Source organism: Amblyraja radiata, chromosome 7 (genome assembly GCF_010909765.2).
Source record: "Amblyraja radiata isolate CabotCenter1 chromosome 7, sAmbRad1.1.pri, whole genome shotgun sequence".
NCBI lineage: Eukaryota > Metazoa > Chordata > Chondrichthyes > Rajiformes > Rajidae > Amblyraja > Amblyraja radiata.
In genome coordinates, this window is record NC_045962.1 from 66549877 (window position 1) to 66570980 (window position 21104).

Sequence of the window (21104 nt, forward strand, 5' to 3'; positions counted from 1 at the left end):
TCCACCATGACAAACCTTGTTAAATCTATCCATCCATCCATATACATAACTAAAACTGTGATCTTGTGCTCTTTCGGTTTGCGCATTTTTTCTATTTGAGCAAAAACTGTACATGATAGTGCTACGATTTTTCGCCAGCTCACTCACCGTTCTCCTGTCCTGTGAGTGCAATAAGGGTTGTTCCGATCAGTGGCATATTGTAAAAGTTAGTGAGGTTTAAAAATCTTTAAATCCGTGCGTGCGCAGATTGGTCTCCTCTCCTGTCAGGAGATTGATATCCTCTCCTGTCAGTCACCCGGGACGGTGACAACATGGACAGGACAGCGATGCACAGGCCGGACTGATTGGCCGGCTCCTCTGTCACAATCAATCTGAAGGAGCGGAGCGAGCAGAGTGCAGAGCGGCCAATAGCTTGACCGACCACGAGGCCCACTGCTGCAACCTCGAGATCCTTGAAAGTGAGGAGGGAGAGTGGGGGGATTGAGGGAGCCGGGCGCTGCCTGGGCCGGTGACGGACGATGGTGGGGCCGGGACCAGGCACTGGTGAGGCCGGGGCCGAGCGCTGGTGACACCAGAGCCGGGCCATGGTGGGGCCGGGCGCACTGCCCCCCAGCTCCAGCCCCTTCCCCTCTGGTCCCCCTCGCTGGCTCCTGCCCCCCTCCCCGTGATACCCCCTCTCCCCCATGGCTCTTCCCCGTCTTTTCTCCGAGCTCCTTCCCCCCCACACCCACCTCCCCCTCCCCCTCCAAACACCCCCGCACACCCCACCCCCACCTCCCCCCCCCCCTCCAAACACCCCCGCACACCCCACCCACACCCACCCCTGCCCCCCCACACCCCAACGGGTCCCACTTAGACTCGTGCTTTATTAAAGTTTGTGTACCTGATGTCCACTCTCCTACCCCTCTCAATCATCTTCATCACCTTCTCAAAAAATTAAATCAAATATAAAATACCTAATTTCCCCTACACAGTTTCTGTCTGACTATACCTAATAAATCCATGTTTTTCCAGATGTGATTAAATTCTATCCCCAAGAATCTTCAATAATTTATCTACCTCTGGTAAGACTCCTGCTTTGTACCTTCTTAAACTAAGAAATAACATAAAGCCATGCCAATATGGCTATTCCCTTGTCCTCTGGGACATCGCCTATGATTAAAGGAGATTTATGAGGCCTTGATGTTTGTCCAGGTTCCTGCATTCCTCTGCCTTGCCTCTCTTTAACCTGGGATAGATGACTTCAGGCACTAAGGTCTTATCCACTGTAATGTTCTTTGAAACAACAGAGGAGCCAACTCAAAATCAGTTGAATCAACCACTATCAAGTCATTTGGCAGGCCTATGACTGTTCATCGAGCCAAGAGGACAGATATTGGCAACAGGTTGAGAAGACAAATTCCTGTTACAATCAAAATGTATATGCTTTGGGAATTAGTATCTGTCAACAATAATTGGGCCTTGTAGTCAATCATATAGTTATATTAGAACATTTAATAAACCTATTTCAGGCATGTGGCTACTTGCCCTATATAGGGGGATTGATGAGATTGATCTGTTGGGATCCAGCATTGACTTGATGAGTTGAATGACCTGCTTATGCCTTAGTTGATTAGACCGACAGTCCATTCAGTATAAGAGTACTGTAGAATGCAGCAGTTACATTTCCAGACCATTAATCCAGAGGCCTGCTCTAACGATCTGGAGACGCAAGTTCAAATCTTACATCTGTGGAAAGTAAGAGTTGCATTGTGGCACCGCAGTTAGTAGGTTCAGACTATCCACCCTATCTGTGCCTCTCATAATTTTACATACTTCTATCAAGTTTTAATGCAATCTCTAGCATTCCAGAGAATCAATCGAACTCCGTCCAACCTCGCTCTGTAGCTAATACCCATAATCCAGAAAGCATTCTGGTAAACCACCTCTCAACCAATCAATCAAGTTTCCAAAGTCTTCACATCTTTTCTTTAATGGGGCAAAAACAACTGCACGCAATATTCCAAATATGGCCTAACCAAAGTCTTATGGTTGCATCATGACTTCCCGACTTTTATACTCAATGCTCCAACCTATGAAAGCATTCCTTCTTTGCCTCTCTTATCTAGTGTTGCAACTTGTGTTGCCACTCTATCTGCTATTTCTCCACCCACTTTTGTAGCTGATCTATATGCTGCTGTAAACTTTGACAGCCCTCTTCATAGTCCGTGACCCTAGCAATCTTGGTGTCACCTATAAACTTAGTAACCAATCTGTTTACATTTACGTCCAAGTGATTTACGTCCAAGTGATCACAAACAGCAACGGTCCCAGCAAAGATCCCTGTGGAACTGCACTGGTTACTGTAAAATTGACTACCATAAACTGTATTTTAGTGTAAGTGAACGGAAACAAAATGGGGTGTTGATCATGAGAGATTGAATAATTTGCAAGGAATAAAGAGAGAGGAAATGGAATTAATGGGATTACCCAGTTGGTATCCAGTATGGAGGTGCGAGGCTGAACAGACTCAGTTAATAAGTAATGAGAATCTAAAAATTGCATCAGGTGCATTTAACCGTCAGTGGGGTGGCCCAAATAACCTCCAACATTCTTCTTACCTGTGATTTATTTGCTGGCTGCACAAATTCCAGCCAAAAAATGTTTGGCTTACTATTGTTTTCACACTGGCCATGTCATCGGGTTCAGCTCCATTCCACACGAGAGAGCACATGCACTCATCTCTGCCTCCTCCATCCCCCACCCTCCAACTGTGTTAAAGATTTCTGATCTGGCTTAAGCATTCGCTCAGGTTCAACAGAGCTGGTCACTTCAGTAGCTAAGTCATGCATTTTAAGTTTAGGAATTTGTCTGCATTGCCCAATATGTATTCATGTGATGGCATAACCCAAGGGGTGGTTTGCAACAATAGTATAACCTTGTGATGTGAACTGGATATTGTTTCTTTCAAAAGTATCCTCGCGTCCACTTCTCCAATCTTTCAACAGACAGAATGAAAACATTTCAGTGAGACAAGGTCAGATGCAGATAGTTGAGTGGTCTTATTTTTCCGAGAACTTGTGAATAAATGGCAACAAAGTGAAAACATATTCATCTCTTGGTATGTTACCCTCCCTATCATGAATAATGTTGCCTTTCACAGGAGTAGTGGACTGTTATTTAATTTATATACAGTAATATTTAAGTGATTGACATTCTTACAATAATTGACCTTGATATTTGTTGTTTTCTTATATATCCCTTCAGAAAGAACCAAAGGCTTTTGTTGCGCATTTGTATAGCATTTTCAAAGAATAGCTTCAAAAATAGCTTCTTCCCAACAGCCATCAGGCACTTGAACAATAGACAACACTAAACTCATCAACTATGAACTCCTATGTACTTTCCTTGGTAACACTAAAGTTATAACGTTATTAATTTAATAATTTTATTCATTATTACGTTATCTGCATGTATTGCATTTATGGGCCTTTAAACCTGATGCAAATAAAAATATAATCTTTCCATTGTTGGTAAATATGACAATTAAACAGTCTGGATTCAGAGTGCTGAAGCATTCTAAAGTGCTTTACAAAAGCATTGACAAATTCTGATGCTAGCCATATCAGGAGATATCATACCGGGCGATTGGGGTCTCAACAGGTAAGGTTCGTGGTGGTACAATTTAATTCAGATCTGTGCAAAATAATAGAATTAATGTATTGTAGAGACTTTGGACGACTATGGGTTACAGAGGCATGGAAGGACTAAGGAAATGGAGGGAACAGTAAACAATGATGAACATTTTGAAGTTGAGTGATTTGTAAACTGAGACTCAATTTAGATCAGTAACCCCATGAGCAATTTGTGAATGGGTAGTTGTGAGTTTGGATCCAAGCAGTAGAGTCTTGGATGAGTTCAAAAATACAAGAGTGGAAGAAGGGAGATCTGGGAGTCATGACTAAACATAACAAAGGAGCAGCTGAAGGCTACATTAATGGGGCTCGAGACAATCTTGGCAATGGACCGGATATGTGATGGAAATTTCATCATAGGGTTAAATGGGGCAAAGGATTTGTAAAAGATCTGACAAGCTGAGTTACTCCAGCATTTTGCATCTATCTTCTTTGTAAAAGGTTAATTGAAAGTATGAGGGAGATGACCGGAGGTAAGAAAAGTTCTCCCAGTTCCCTCCCCTATACTTTTTGTCCGAAGAAGGGTCCCAACCCGAAATGTCACCCATCCTTTTTCTCCAGAGATGCTGTCTGGCCCGCTGAGTTACTCCAGCTCTTTGTTTCTACGTTCAGTATATACCAGCATCTGCAGTTCCTTTCTACATAGGGCCTTTCCAGTGAAAGGGCCTCTGCACAATGCTGCCTGAGACCTTGTTATTGTCCAACTCGATGAACTGACATTCACATCTGGCTAAAGTATGATGGATGGCCAAGGCCAGTGATTATAGAGGGCAAATCCAGCAAGATCAATGTTTTTGGATAATCCATGAGACATGAAGGGCATGCAAATCGGACTCGACCATTCAGTTCCTCAAACTGTATCCATTATTTGGTCAGATCATGGTCGATCTATACTAATCCACATCTGCCATGGTTGCTTACTCCTTTAAACTTTCAACTGAAAACTACTTTAGAGAACAATACTTGCAAATGAAAGTTGTTTCTCTTAACATAGTTACTAAAGTACACTAAAGAAAATAATACATTAAAGCAGTCTGACGAAGGGTCCCAGAAATGTCACCTATCCATGTTCTCCAGAGATGCTGCCTGACTCACTGAGTTACTCCAGCACTTTGTGTCCTTTGAAAAAAAACTATTACCCAGCTTTAGAGTTAAAATTAGTTGTTCCTGCCACCTAGAGGCCATTAGAGTATTACAAGTTTCCAAAAGCATTCCCCAATCAACAACATTTTTTTAACCTCTTGATTAGTTTATTTGGAAAACACTTAATTCCTAAAATACCTGTTGTGTTTACTGATTTTGAATATTTAATACCAGTTCAAAATAAACACATTGAAGTAATGTTCTTCCTTAAATTGACATTTCTTCATTTGAATTAAAATCAACCCAAAACAAACATGTTGTTTTATTTAAGTTCCTCCCAGGATGTGTTTTTTTTCCAAATGTTTGACATCTCCCAGAAACAAGTAATCTTTAAATCCTATCCATTAACCATAAGTTCATCAATGTTCCCTAGTGAGGAGAACATGCTGCCTTTATATTCTCTTCATGCTCCCTCTACCTAACACATTCTGTGTCCAATGTACGTCTTTTTTCTTGAATAGGAATTCAAAAAGGGCATTTCTAAATGAAAATTAAAATCTGCTCCAAGAATATAAAAGAAAAAATCTATCAAACTGAAGAGATGCATTGATTCAAAATGTGTTCTCGGGGAGATCAAAGTGAATTTGATTACTGAGCAGTTGAAAAGAACCGATTACATTTTTGGAACTTTATTGGCCACCCTGCTGATACCAGACCACAAAGTAAATTAAACATATCAAACAGTATTAACCAACTCTTGAGAGGATTTTTCTGTTATCAATATTGTTTCTCTTTTAGTTTTGCACTTTAACAATGTCTTAAATAAAATTGCATAAACCATGGGATCAGAAAAAAAATAAAAGCTCAGTTCTCAATACTGTGAAATTCCTCATGATCTATGCAAGCTACAATCTCCAGCTTGGCAACCTCCCTCCCACAACCTGCCCACATACCCTCCACATCTGAATCCTCATTACACCTCACTCCTTCCATTCCTCCCACTGATCGTGCAGTGAGGCTGGGTAATCTTTCAAGCAACCCTTACTTGGCATTTGCAGTGCAGAAATAGAACCTGACTGGTCTGCTGGCATTTATACTCCACACAAGTTTCCACCCACCCGGCTTCATATAACAATTTTGGCTTACTTATTTCTCCTTCATGTGCTTTCCAAGCTGCTTAAAGGCATTTGTTACAAGTCTCAGCTACAAAGTAAAGTCGGCTTTCATCCCAAAATGAATCATCAACATTTCAAAATTCTGTTTACTCTTTTCAGAGAAATAGACTGAAGATAGGGAGGGGAAGGGGGGCTTGCCATTTTCTCCTTGAACCAAAGGAGATTTGATGGTGTGCATGATCATTATGGTTTAGACAGGTTAAATAGAGGGAAAATGTTACCACTGCAGTTAGTTCAAGGATCAGGAGGTACAGATATAACATTTCAGCCAAGTGATAGAAGGGGAATTGAAGAAAATGTTTTACATATAAAGTTCTAATGATCTGGAACATTTCCAATCAGAGCTTTTAAAATTGAATCGGGTAGGCAGTGAGAAAAAAAAAAATACTTTGCAAGGCAAGAGGGAAAGAGTGGAAAATGGAACTGATGGAATTCTTTTTAGGGAGTCCACTGGTTGGGTGGGTTCAAAGGTGGCAAATGAGGCCAGTGTGGGTCAGGATATGGCTGACAGATGGGCAGGCACCTATGTAGTACGTGAGCTGGTGTGTTCCATCATTTATATCCACCACAGGGTTTCTTAAGTCCTCTAATGAATGTCCTCAAGATTCTCAGTACTACTTCAATTGTGTCTTCTCCAGTTTGAGTGGTTGCATTTCTTGAATTTTCTTCGCCAGTATGTTTATGTTTAACTTAAAGCGCCTGCCCACTTGGCGATTTTGCCGGCATCATATCATTGTCGGCAAAAGATTTTGAACATTTCAAAATCCAGCGGTGACAAAATAATGTTGCGACACTTGAAAAAACACCACGCATCATACGTCATCACGCCACATCATACATCATCACGCTGCATCACACTGTGTCATGCCGCGTATTTTTCGGTGACCTGATACGTCAGTCAATCATGCCGGCAGTCGCCGAAAAAATCGCCGTGGGACAGGCCCTTTAGATTTATTATTGTCACCAAGATAGAGTGAAAAGTTTTTCTTTGCATGTTATGAATTTAAATCAGATAATGCTGTCCATGAATACAATCAAGCCAAACACAAGTGCATCACGTAGAGCAGAGAAAAACACCAGGGAACATCTTAGCATTCTTATGGGGCTTTTTCACGGGGCGAGTTGACGCAAGATGTCACCAGAGTGAAGAGGTCGTGGTCCAGCACGAGTCTCGCACGATATAACGGGGGTAGATAAAGAGTTCCCACGGTACTCGGCATTTCTGTTATTTGTGCGAGTGACTTGTCCGTTTCCCGAGCTTTCGCGTTAAATCTTGAATGAACACGTGAGCTACACGTGACACAAATGATGTGACTTTTTTTTTCACACACTATATATATCCTCCCTTGGTTGAATTGGCTCATTTGGAGACATATTTTACTGTGTATGTGGGAGACACAGATGGACTGAGCACAGTACCTCGGTCTTACTGTGTGTGGGAGAGGGGGAGAAAGAGACGTACACTCACAGAGGCAGAGTCTCTCAGCCTGTGTAAGAGGGAGGGAGAGAGAGAGAGAGGCACACACAAGGTGGATGTGAAATCTCACCTGCCTGTTTCAGTGACAGACACCCGCCGCCAGTAAATGAAGACACCCCCATCTGTCTCCCCCTCCTCTCCCTCGACTCCCCCACCTTTCCCTCCCAACTCCAGTCCCGACCCGACCCCCTGGGAAACTGAATAGAGCAACAATATAGATTATAGAAACTGAAACAATATATAAACTGAATAGCGCAACATGGCAAAAACATCTCTGACACGCTTTACCCCCTTTCTTTGAGATTTTCTTGGAGCCATCTCTGCAAGTGTTCCTGTTAAAAAGATTATCCAACAATGACAATTAGGTGGGACGTCCTCGAAGGACACATACTCACCTTCTGTCCCCTCTGTCCAGCTTCCGGGTTTACCGTTCGCAGGAGTTCCCACGCGCTATATCTCTAAAATCTGAAGTTAGGTAATGTCTAAAGGAACTGCAGACGCTGGTTAATGCTGGTTAATACGCACAGAAGGACACAAAATGTTGGTGTAACTCAGCAGGTAAGTCAGATCTGGGAAGAAAAACATAAAAAGCTGGAGTAAGTCAGCGGGTCAGGCAGCATCTCTGGAGAAAAAGAATAGGTGACGATTCGAATCGGAGCCCTTCTTCAGACAGCCTAATCGGAATTGAGTCTGAAGATGCGTCTCGTCCCGAAACATCAGCTTTTTTTCTCCAGAGATGCTGCTTGACTCGCTGAGTTACTCCAGCTTTTTGTGTCTGTCTTCGGTTTAAACCAGCATGTGCAGTTCACTCCTTACACGGGTCTCTGTACAACATTGATTGGTAGCGTTCCGGACCCCTGGACCCGAGGACTCCGACCTGTATCTCTCAAAGAAGTACATGTGAAAAATTTCTCACGGACCATAAAAATGCGTAACCTTTCAGTAAAGTCCCTTTTAAAGTCCCTTTTAAAGATTATAGTTATTTTCTTGAATCTCATTATTCACTACAGGACGGCTTTGACAGCGGCAGAGAGCCCAACCCTAGGCTCTCAAAGCCACCCCTGTCTTAGGAATAAGTATCAGTTTAAAAATTCTCGCGGTAACCGCAAGAGTTATTACGGATATCGCACTGGCCACTACGTTCATATAATGTTGCAATACTCAACCACAAGTGTACAAGTCAATCTTGGAGAAATTCAAACTTTCTTGAATTTTCTCCCGAGTGACCAAGTTACACGATGACCTGCCGTTAGCGCTACGGTGGTCCACGAATGCCGTACTGTTATCGCACGAGGTTCCCACGATGTTAAACTCCGGTTAACTCTTGCATCAAGTCGCCCCGTGAAAAGGCCGCTTTAGCATTGTAGTGCAACAGTTTCAGAGAAAAAGTCCACTGTCCACAGTGAGGTAGGGTGGAGAATCCGGACTTACCCGAAGATATGGAAGGATTGTTCAGAGGTCTGATAACCAAGGGGAAGAAGCTGTTTCCGAGTCTAGTGGCACATGCTTTCGAACTTTTATATCTTCTGCATGACGGGAGCAGGGAGAAGATACAAAAACATGATATGTAGATGGACTCAATGGTGAGGAATCGTTTCTGTGTAATGCACAGCATTACATCCAAACCACTCTGCAATTTCTTGTGGTCTGAGGCAGAGTTGTTCCCAAACTAACTGTGACACAACACAACACAACACAACATAAATGTTGATCCGGATCATAGGAAACATGCCACATTTCCTCAGTCTCCTGAGGAAATAAAGGGGTTGGCATGCTTTCTTAGATGTAACTTCAATGTGAAGGCCCAGGACAAATTGTTGGTTATAATTATGCCTGGAAACTTGAAGCTCTCAATCATTTCCACTTCAGCACCATTGATACTGATTGGGCGTGCTTCCTGAAGTTAATAACTAGCTCCTTCATCTTGCTGACATTGAGTGATTCAGAAAAATGGTGTTAGGTATGCAAATTACATGGCTTTCCCAGTGTAGCCGATGAAGATTGACAAGGGCATCAAAGTAGAGATTATTAGTGTGGGAACAACTGCTGCTTTTACCCTTGGTCAAACAGTTTCCCATTAATTCTGGAAATGAGCGACAATACCAATAACAGACAGTGGACATAATGGTATTCTGTGTTGTAACAATTAATTTTGTTTTCCATGGATCTTTAAAACACTTCAATTGAAAAAGTGTTTTTCAAAACTATCCATGATATTGTGGAAGCAATCCCAAAGACTTATTTTATTATGGCATGTTGTGATGCTGTTCTTGAAACTTGTATCTGAAAACAAAGCCTGTCAGTTCAATACTGTTCTTGAGTGAGAGGAGAAGGCCTGGCCCAATACACGCTTCCTCCATAACAAGAAACAGAAAAAAAAACACACACACATTTTACAGATGAACCCCTGCTATCTTCTGAGAGATACATTAAATTAATAACAAATTAATGTTTCCATATGCTTGTCACATCCAGGTACTTGATTAAAGATGAGAACAGGACCACATTTGGGACAATAAAGAATTGGCATAATCTAATGGAAAGTTGAAACAGGCTGCAGTCTGAAAGGCCTCTCTTCCAGTTCTTGTGTTGCTAATGGGCTGAATTATTAGCTCAGAGCAGATGAAAGATTATGAAGATTGCAGCTAATGAAATGTCCCAGGTTTTCTTTAGGAGACACTCCCAAACTTACTTCCATTCAATCCAGAAGACCAATATAGTTGACCCAGACAACATTGGACCCGTGCAGCAAGATCTAGGCCTATAACAATATGAATAACATGGGTGGGCTAAAACAGTTGGTGTAGGCCACATCAAATTTTGACAGCTGACAAAATCCAATTCAGCTTTCCCCAGAGATTGCTGGGGAACCTCAGTAAATGCCTACTGTAGCATGGGATGTCCAGTGGCAAGGCACAGCCAGAAAATGACCCATTTAGCTTAGCTGTTCTGTTCTGTTCTGTTCAAGTGCATTGGACTTCCAGCCTCAATGAGGAAATCACAATTTCCTTTTGGCATTTACACTGAGGATTTACACTATTGTCCAAGCAGAACTATTCAATGTATTCAGCAAAATCTTGCAACAAATGAAGATGTAAAGTTTGTAAATTATTCCCCGTTGCTCACAATACTCACTCATAACTGGAATCATGCCGTACCACCCATTGACTGTCAACCACCCATTTACACTATTCCTACACAAACCCATTTTATTCTCGTCACATACTCATCACCTCTTCCTGGATTCTACCACTCACTTTCAGTCTGAGAACAATCTACAGCAGCTTAGTAACCCGGAAGTCTTTGTGGAATGAAATTGAAGGAAACCCACATTGTCACAGTGAAAGTATGCAAACTCCACACTGGTCAGGACTGAACAGGGTGTTGCTGGGGCTACAAGGCAGCAGTTCAACAGCTACTGTGCCACAATCTACTGTAGAGCTTGCAAGAAATAGAGCAATCTAAATATTATACAATATGATTATGGACAGGAAAGATTTAAAGGGTGTACATCAAACACCGGCAAATGGGACTAACCTAGATGGGGCATCTTGGTCGGCATGGGTGTTGAACTGAGGAGTCTGTTTCTCTGCTGTATGGCTCTATGGCTAATATGTGGAAGATGTTATATTGACAACGCAGAATTAAAGCACCTAGAAATCTTTGTACCAGCAGAAAAGTAATGTCTTCTCAGTGACCAGAGTTCAGCGTAACCTCAATTGCACAACCAATTGCAGAGTTCCATGAAAGTCTCTTAAGTGAGGAGACTCCACAGAAATTCCAATGATTCTAAACAATTCAAAAGCATGCAGTAGCATAACGAAGAATGAGTAGAGAAAATAACAGAAATATGTAACAGGTCAAATACAATCCATGAGGAGGCGAATAAACTTTCCATGGTATTCTTACTTTTGGAGCTGCATAGTGAATGTGGCAGAATAAATAGTTATAAAGGAAGTTATAAGTGAGCAGAAATGTCAACCATAGGAAACATGAAGAAAATATGAAATTTCACTGACAAGATCATTCCATTTTGGAGCAGTGAAGACTTAGTGAGCAAGCGGCCATGTTATGCTAAGAATGGAGAATGCTGAAGTAATTAATGATAACTCGTGAATAAAAGCCACTGAACATGAGGATAAGAGGAAGTTCAAAACTCTATTTGTTAACCAGAGAAAGCTATTGCTCATCTTGCCATGGTTGTCCATGCTTGAACCTTCTTCAATGGAGATTGTGATCAATCATACTCCTACAAATTGAGAACTTCAATGCAGTTTCTATGTACAGTGCAAATTTGTACTGTATAAAGGAGCACAAGCCTTATTTGGTTTCGATGCCTCAAAATATGACTGAATGTTTGCCCACACAATCTTTCTGAGAGATGTTACATTTGACCAAATGTTAGGCAGAGCCAATTCTGGCAAAATTAACTTATCTCTTACATTACTTTGCGCAATAGTTCGTCTGTAATGCAGCAAGGGTATTAACAACGTGCTCCCAAAAGAATGTTGGTAAACCATGAGCTAATTTGCCACAACATTGCTGAATACAAAACCAAAATGCCATTTTAGTTAAAAACCTGATATCATAGCAAAACAGTTAAAATACTCTGTAATTTATTCAGTAGATGTGGAGGGAAAAACATCAAGGCGAAATAACATTCCCCGGAGATTACCTGTCGATTAGATATTTCAGAACATAGTTATTCATCTCTTTTTCTGAGGTAACCTTCAAGTGATGGCATTTCATAAGAATTTGGCTGTTAAGAATTTCTAGATAGATTGCCAGATATATTTTTGGAAGTTGCAATTTTGACAAAGGGAGACTACCGTACTGCTTGTTTCATACATGTAGTTCCAATACTTTTACAGTCATAGTCATACATCACAGAAATAGGCCCTTCGGCCTAAGTCTCCATGTTGACCAAGATGCGCCATCTAAGCTAGTTTCATTTGCCTGCATTTGGACCCTATTCCATTAAACCTTTCCTGTCCATATACTTGACCAAGTGTCATTTAAATACCTCAATTGACTATCTCATTTGGCAATATGTTCCACTCACCCACGACCCTCAGTGAAAATGCTGCCCCTCAGGTTCCTATTAAATCTTTCCTCTCTCAGCTTAAATCTGTGTCCTCTGGTTCTTGATTCCCCAATCTTAAGTAAAAAAACGCTATGCTATTTCCCACATGATTTGTACACCTCTGTAAGATAATCCTTTAGCCTCCTACGCTCCATGGCATAAAGTCCTAGTCTGCCTAAATTCTCCCAGCACCTCAGGCCTTCGAGTCATGGCAACATCCTCGTAAATATTCTCTATATCGTTTTCAGCTTAATTACATCCTTCTTATAGCAGAGTGACTAAAAATGAACACAATACTTCAAATGCGAACTTACCAATATCTTGTACAGGTGTAACATAATGTCCCAGCTTCCATATTCAATATTCGGACTGATGAAGGCCAATGTACCGTCTTTACCAGCCTGTCTTACCTGACTGACCAAAGAACACTCTGCTCTACAACTCTCCCCAGAACCTTACTGTTCACTGTGAAGGTCGTGCCTTCTATTCACTGTGAAGGTCCTGCCTTGATTTGACTTCCCAAAATGTAACACACTGCATTTATCTGCATTAAACTCCATTTACCATTCCTCAGCCCATTTGCCCAGCTGATCTTGATCTTCAATGTCTTTACCACCTGTGTTAGTGCCATCTGCAAACTTGCTAATCACACCTTGTACATTCTTATCCAAATCGTTAATATAAAACACAAACAGTAATGAAACCCAGCACCGATCCGTGAGGAACATCATTAGTCACAGGCCTCCCGCCTGAAAAATGACCTTCCATCTTCCTTCCATTAAGCCAATTCTGCATCCTGTCAGCCAGCTCTCCCTGAGCCCCATGCAGTCTAACCTGCCAGAACAACCTACACTGCGTAACCTTATGAAAGGTCCATTTAGACAATGTCTATGGCCTTGCCCTGGTTTCTTGGTTACTTCAAAGAAACTTAATTAAATTTGTAAGGCACAATCTCCCTTGTATGAAACCATGCTGGCTATCCCTAATGAGTTCCTACCCATCCAAGTATATATACATTTTATCTCTCAGAATCTACTCCAGTAACCTGCCGACCACAGATCTAAGGCTCACTGGTCTATAGTCCCCAGGATTTTCCTTGCTGCCCTACTTAAAAAGAGGCACAATATTAACCAGCCTCCAGTCATCTGACACCTCACCTGTTTCTAATGATGAATCATTTATCTCAGCCAGGGCTCCTTCAATTTCTTCTCTAGCTTCGCATAATCACCTTGGATATATCTGATCAAATATCTATTTTAGACTTCTAGCATTTGCACTTCTTTTCATTGATTTTCAAACTGGGTTTCCTTCCTTGATGGTCTTCTTTACTTATCATATAGAATCTTGATGCATTTACTATGGTACTCCCCATCTCAATGCCTAGCCAGTGCTTAAATCAGATAATTATCAACAAGATTGGGTCAAATATGGTCTCAGCTTTTCAAAATGTCAGGAACCAAAGGCCATTTTTAGATTTTAGGGTACTTTTAAATATTAAGCCTGTTCCCAAGGGATTAAGTAAAAGGAACATGCCCTCATGGTTTTGTTTTAAAGAGATTAATTTATCTTTCAGTTAAAGGGGGGACAACAGGGAAATCAAATAGCAAGCTTGGAACAGCTTGAACATTAAAGTTACACTTTGCTGATCAGATTTACTTATTATCAAATAATCAGAGTGCTTACTTCTGTAGAATTAATGGCAAATTCTCAAATTGCAAAATATGTGGCAGGAGAACTAATATTTCAATCCAGATGAATAGCCTTCCATATCTTAGATACATTAACTGCAGATTCTCTAAGTGCCTCAATTATCCCTGCAATAATCAGTGTGAATAATCTTCATAAATGAACAGTTATTAAAGGAAAAAACTAGCTGAGTAGTGCCTCATATATCTTTATTTTAAAGCAGGACCCTTTTAAATGATTGTACACTCTGGAAAGACATTTATTTCCGACATCCCTGGTTGACATACGATAACCTTGTACGCCATCTGCAACCTTTCTTTAATTATCTGGTCCCCTTCTGGATAGAGTAAAGGATAGTATCAAGGAAGAAGCTTTTCTGACCAAAAGGCAATGTTTCCTTCAATTATACTGTGGCAGCAGAAAAGGAGAAATTACATCCCCAAAGATTACCTATCAACGAAGTATTGGGAACACGGTTATTCGTCTTTATTCTCTGTGGTATTCTCCATCCCTGGAGCTGAAGGGCACATTTAAGAACTTTATAATTAAGAGGCAACCACTTGGTTCTCCAAAACATTGCCTTTTTCAAGGACTGTACTTTTCACAGTAGGGAGCGGATTTGACGTCCATCTCAGCATGGATGCTGACAAAGAAAGAAAGTCCATTTCAGCATGTTTTGTACCATGCCTTCATTTTATTTTGCTTTTACTATTTCAACTCTGCACAGTGCTAAGTAAAAGCACTTTAATTTTTTTTTTTAAGTGGGAGCAAGATTTCTTAAAAATTATAGAGCAGGTAAACTTATGTCAGCAAATGTAACCATTTTAACAATCTATTAACAATGCATTTTATAATTTCATATTTTGAGCACTTGTAACTAATTTGACATTGAACTGCTGTTGTGCAGGGGTGTTATGTTGGCTTTGACCTTGCCCATGCTGTTGGGAATGTAGAAGTGCGTCTGCATGACTGGAACGTAGACTTCGCCTGCTGGTGTAATTACAAGGTAACATTGATTCCTTTGTTGTACTCCATTGATTGTAATTGTTGGTGATTTTTTTTCTCCATCTATTCATTTTGAAATGAATGTCATGCAAGCTATTCTTTTCTCCCCAGTTTTACTGACTGAGAAAATCCGTGAAATGAATATGAAAATTAACTTATTTATTAATCTGTTACAGTATTTGAATTCTGGTGCTGGAGCTTTAGCAGGAGCGTATATACATGAAAAACACAATTTTACCATAAAACCGACGTAAGTATTAACCACCATGTTTCAGTTGTGCAAACAAAAATGAATCAGCAGGATTTTGAGTTTTATAATTGGTGTCAACATGGAGGATTAGTCAAATTTGTTTTATTTTTTTCCCCTGACCTTTGACCATCCATCTGTCAATCAAACTCATGCTCCTGACCTGTTTCCGCTTATCACTATGTCCCACTCCCATCTCTTTCCCAGCTTTTTGCCCCCAACTACACGTAGGCTGAAGAAGGGACCCCACACAAAACATCATCTTTCCACGTCTTCCAGAGATGCTGTCTGACCTGCTGTTACTACAGCAATTTGTTTTTCTTTATTGAATATAATTTCTCATCTATGTTTTCTTCGCCATCGTTCATGGGCTTTTGTTCAAGCCTCTTAAATATTGCTTCTCTCCAGAGATGCTGCCTGTCCCACTGAGTTACTCCAGCATTTTGTGTCTACCATCCTTGTGTAAGATATGTAATCCTTTCTAGCTATGTTTATTTGTTTCATCATCATGAAATGCAAAAACATTTACAATTAATAACAGTGAAATCTATTTTGCAGTTCCCAGGTTACTAAAGCGTGCCTTCTTTCGGCTTTAAGAATAAAGGAAAACTGCATATTTAGTGAACATTTTTTGATTACCCGCTGTTACAGTGAACTTGGCTGGTAGCATGTTTTGTGGTGTGAGCAGGCTCTAATTTAGCCAGATGACTGAATTCACAGTTTCCATTGAAACAAATAATAGAACTTCAAAGGTAATTTTGTCTTTGGTGAAAAAACTAGTAGGTGCGGATCACTACCCCAGTTAAATATGATTTAAATAAAACAGAATATAGACCAAGGCCATAAAGGGTAGTCAATCCCTTACTGCCAGTTTTCAGCCTGAAGCTGAACTGATATTACCTTAGCTGCCTCCAGAGTGACATTAAATTTGTGTACACTGTAGTTGAGATAATGAATTGTAAGTAAGTGCCTCATTAAATCACCTGAAGGATGCCTTCAAGAGTTGCTGGTGAAATGCCCAGTAAACTGGCTGAAATGTGCTCTCAGAGTGGAGCATTAACTTAATAGATCCCCCTCCAGAAAAATGTAACAGCAGGGCATTTTGATGGATGGGAGTATGTGTGATAAAATGGAGACATGAATTGGGCTAAATTGGATAGTTTGTGTATAAGGGGGACGTGGGTGCTGAGGTCATTTGACTCAAACACATCAGATATAATGGAGGCCATGCAGGAAAGTCATACTACATGCTCATTACAATTGTTTCAGCATCCAGCAGAGTGTGCTGTAGATCCCCTCACTTCATAGAAGGGAGCACCAAATTTGTGAGTGGTTCATGAAAACTTGCAGTGAGTTAACATTCTGAACCTCTCTGAAAGGCGATGAAAGTCATTACAGATGCTACTGTAACCTGTTAGTTACAATAACTTCTGTACAGATAGCACAACACATACAAGAGAAGTGTCAATGAATTTCAGAAGATGAACTAAAGGCATTTGTGGAAAAGATGGTGAGGTAGAGTAATAGCCTGTATTTGCAGAGACCAGAAGACTCTTCAGGAATGTAAAGTCATGGAGGCAATAGATAGACACCAAGTGCTGGAGTAACTCAGCAGGTCAGGTGGAGCATCTCTGGAGAAAAAGGATGGCTGATGTTTCAGGTCGGGACCCTTCTTCAGACTGAAAGCAGAGAGGAGGGAACCAGAGGTTAAAAGAAAGGCCAGAACAAAGCAGGGCAATGAAGGATAATTTATTGCACCCAGGATGAGGTGTTCCAAACCTTTAGGGAACGGGGGTTCCCCTCTTCAACTATAGATGAGGCTCTCACCAAGGTATCTTCTATATCCCATAGCTCCGCTCTCACACCACCCCCCCCCCCCCCCCCCCTCCCACTCGTATCAAGGACAGAGTCCCTCTTGTCCTCACCTTTCACTCTATCAGCCGTCACTTACAACATATAATCTTCTGACATTTTCACCACCTCCAACGGGATCCTACCACTGGACACATCTTCCCATCCACAATGCTTTCGGCTTTCCGCAGAGACCGCTCCCTCCGTAACTCCCTGGTCAATTCGTCCCTTCCCACCCACACCACCCCCTCCCCTGGTACTTTCTCTTGCAACCGCAGGAAATGCTACACTTGACGCTTTACCTCCTCTCTTGACTCCATCCAAGGACCTAAGCAGTCTTTCCAGGTGAGGCAGAGGTTCACCTGCACCTCCTCCAACCTCATCTATTGCATCCGCTGCTCTAGGTGTCAACCGCTCTACATCGGTGAGACCAAGCGCAGGCCTGGCGATCGCTTCGCCCAACACCTCCGCACAGTTCGCATTAACCAACCTGATCTCCCGGTGGCTCAGCACTTCAACTCCACCTCCCATTCCGAATCCGGTCTTTCTGTCCTGGGCCTCCTCCAAGGCCAGAGTGAGTCCCACCACAAATTGGAGGAGCAGCACCTCATATTTTGCTTGGGTAGTTTACACCCCAGCGGTAGGAACATTGACTTCTCCAATTTCAGGTAGTCCTTGCTTTCTCCCTCCTTCCCCTCCCCTTCCCAGCTCCCCCACAGCCCACAGTCTCTGCCTCTTCCTTTCTTCTTCCTGCCCCCCCCCCTCCCACATCAGTTTGAAGAAGGGTGTTGACCTGAAACATCACCTATTCCTTCGCTCCGTAGATGCTGCTTCACCCGCTGAGTTTCTCCAGCATTTCTGTCTACCTTAGATTTTTCCAGCATCTGCAGTTCTTTCTTAAACACTGCAGTTCCTTTATATTCATATATACGCAATGGGTCCTATGGCCCAACTCGCCCATGGTGACCAAGATGCCAGATCTCCACTAGCCCCATTTTTCCCTGAAGATAATATAAGTTAATAGCGCCACCTTTAGTTGGAGGATTGTAAATGATTGAATAAACCACAGTGCAGCTGTGCAGTCATGTTCTGGTCAGCAGTGAGTTAACTTGTTATTCTGTGTCTGAGCTCAAGATATCACAAATTGGCGACGAGGATGAGATTGTGGATTCGCCAGCTTTAATTGTTTGTGTAGATAAGGAATTCTACAGAGGCACGGTGAAGGTTGTATAACTTTCGGTGTCAGGGAAAGCTGAAAATCCGGTCACAAAGTTTGAATTCTGTGAGATGGTTAAAAATCCAAAATGGCGGTGCCCAGCGGGTACATCGGATGATCGGGTGAGTTCCAGCAAAGCCGGGAAACGTTCAGTGCATACATCGAACGTTTAGAGATGTTTTTTGCTGCAAATAACATTACTGAAGTAGAAGCTTCTGATGTAGAATCAAGACGTTTGAATGAAGCAATCCAAGCTAGGAAAAGAACAATTTTTCTCACTGAAATGGGCCCCGATGTTTATGATACAGTAAAGAATTTGTTAGCTCCAGCCAAACCAAAGGACACGCCCTTGAAGATATTCTTAAGAAGTTAACAGAACATTATGACCCTAAGCCCTTAGAAACAGGTGAGAGCTATCGATTTAGAACGAGATGCCAACTTCCAGAGGAGGACATTAGTAATTTTATTGTGGCACTCAAGAGGTTATCAATTCATTGTAATTTTGGAAATTTCCAAGGTCGGGCATTAAGAGACCGTTTTGTGTGTGGACTGAGAAGTGAGCGGATGCAAAGTAAGCTGATGACAGTGTATGACCTGACCTTTGAAACAGCTTGAAAAACTGCTTTGTCAATGGATATGGCAGAGAGGGGTTCTAGAGAAGTCAGGACAACTTCTAGATAACCAGCGGAAGAGTTGAACAAGCTGCAGTCCAGCAAACCAAAGACGCATAAGTCAACAAAGACATCAGATAATCGTTATACATGGAGGGGTAGCAAGGCTACTGCAAAGTCATGCTATCGCTGTTTGGGCTCACATCTAGCACAATCTTGTCCATTCTTCAAGGCAGAGTGTTACTCGTGTCAAAAGATGGGACATCTAGCGAAGGCTTGTCGCAATGCTAAGCAGAAAAAAGGTTCAACAACAAGTAAGCATCTTCATTCTGTGGATCAACTGCTGACAGAGGTAGAGCCTCTCGACATATACACCATCTGCAGCAATGAGCTAGTAAACCGGAAGACAAAAATGTGTCCATGCAAATCCAGTTGAATGGAACTCATGTTAGCATGGAAGTCGACGCAGGAGCATCTGTGAGTGTGATTCCTGAATCTGTGTATCGGGAGAAGCTGAGTCAAATTCCTTTAGAAGCAAAGCAAATCGAGCTACGTGGTTACTCTGGAGAGAAGATTCCACTGTTGGGATGCGTACATGTACCAGTTAGGTATAAGGAGCAACAGGCGGAGTTGCCTCTCGAATTGTAAAGGGAGATAAGCCTGCATTGCTAGGTCAGAATTGGTTGCAGATCTTGATGCTCAACTGGAACGAGATATTCCTCGTTTGCGAAGAATTCAAGTGTCCAGAGGACGTAATCAAGCAACATCTGAAGGTGTTCAGCGACCAGGGAGCGCCAATCAAGGGGTACAAGGCGAAAGTACGCTTGAAGCAGGATGCGACACTAGTGCATTGCAAACCACGGGCCGTATCGTATGCACTTAAGGCCAAGGTCGAGAACGAACTGAAAAGACTTGAAAATGAGAACATTATCAGTAAGGTAGAAAGTAGTGAATGGGCAACACCCATTGTAGTTGTACCTAAACCTGATGGTAGTGTTATACTTGTGGGGATTATAAGGTAACTGTAAACCAGGTACTTGAAGGTAGCATACCAGATACCCTACCAATGGCAGAGGATTTGCTTAGCACCCTGACAGGCGGACAAGTCTTCACAAAAATTGACTTGACAAATACCTTCGTGCAGTTAGGTGTAGATGACAAATCTAAATCCAAGTTGACTATCAACACGCATTTGGGATTGTTTCGGTTCAATAAGCTCCCATTTGGCATATCATCAGCCGCAGGGATTTTTCAAGGGGTGAATACACAAATTCTAGAGGGAATTGAAGGTGTGGTGTGTTATTTGGATGACATCCTCATCTCAGCCCCTGACAGGCAGACCCATGATGAAATGTTGGAAGTGGTACTCAAATGACTTGAAGCACAGTGTAAGAGTGAAGGCAGAGAAGTGTGAGTTCTTTCAGAACTCGGGACAGTCCTTGTGGCATAAGATAGACAAGGATGGTCTACACTCCACCAAGGGTAATGTTGATGCGATCAAGAACGCGCCCACTCCCAGAAACATATCTGAGATCCAATCCTTTTTAGGATCAGTGCATTATTATGGGAAGTTGGTGCCAAATCTGTCCACCTGTTTACATCCCTTGAACGAGCTCTTGAGAAAAGATGTACCATGGAAGTGGACACTTGAATGTGACCAAGCTTTCAAGTCATGTAAAGCTCAGTTGGCAGAGAGTACAATGCTTGTTCATTACAATGCACATAAGCCAATGAAGTTAGCATGTGATGCTTCACCATACGGTGTTGGTGCTGTGATCTCTCATGTGTTAGAACATGGAGAGGAGAGGCCAATAGCATCTAGAACACTCAATGCCAGTGAGAGAAATTATGCGCAAATAGAGCGAGAGGCTCTTGCATTGATTTTTGGTGTTAGGAGGTTTCACAAATACTTATATGGTATAAGGTTTGTAATCGAGACAGATCACCAGCCGTTGACAGTGATCCTAAATCCAAAAGGACACATACCAATTCTGGC

At 41.9% G+C, this 21104-nt stretch overlaps 1 protein-coding gene across 5 annotated transcripts in view; it reads left to right on the forward strand.

Moving 5' to 3' along the window:
• The window catches only part of kynu (kynureninase), a 253690-nt gene that overhangs the window by 192776 nt on the left and 39810 nt on the right, over nucleotides 1-21104 (forward strand). For all 5 annotated transcript variants that reach the window (XM_033024701.1, XM_033024698.1, XM_033024703.1 and 2 more), the window contains 2 exons: nucleotides 15086-15184; nucleotides 15360-15433. In XM_033024701.1, the coding sequence (XP_032880592.1) occupies nucleotides 15086-15184; nucleotides 15360-15433 (173 nt within the window). The remainder of the gene's footprint in view (nucleotides 1-15085; nucleotides 15185-15359; nucleotides 15434-21104) is intronic.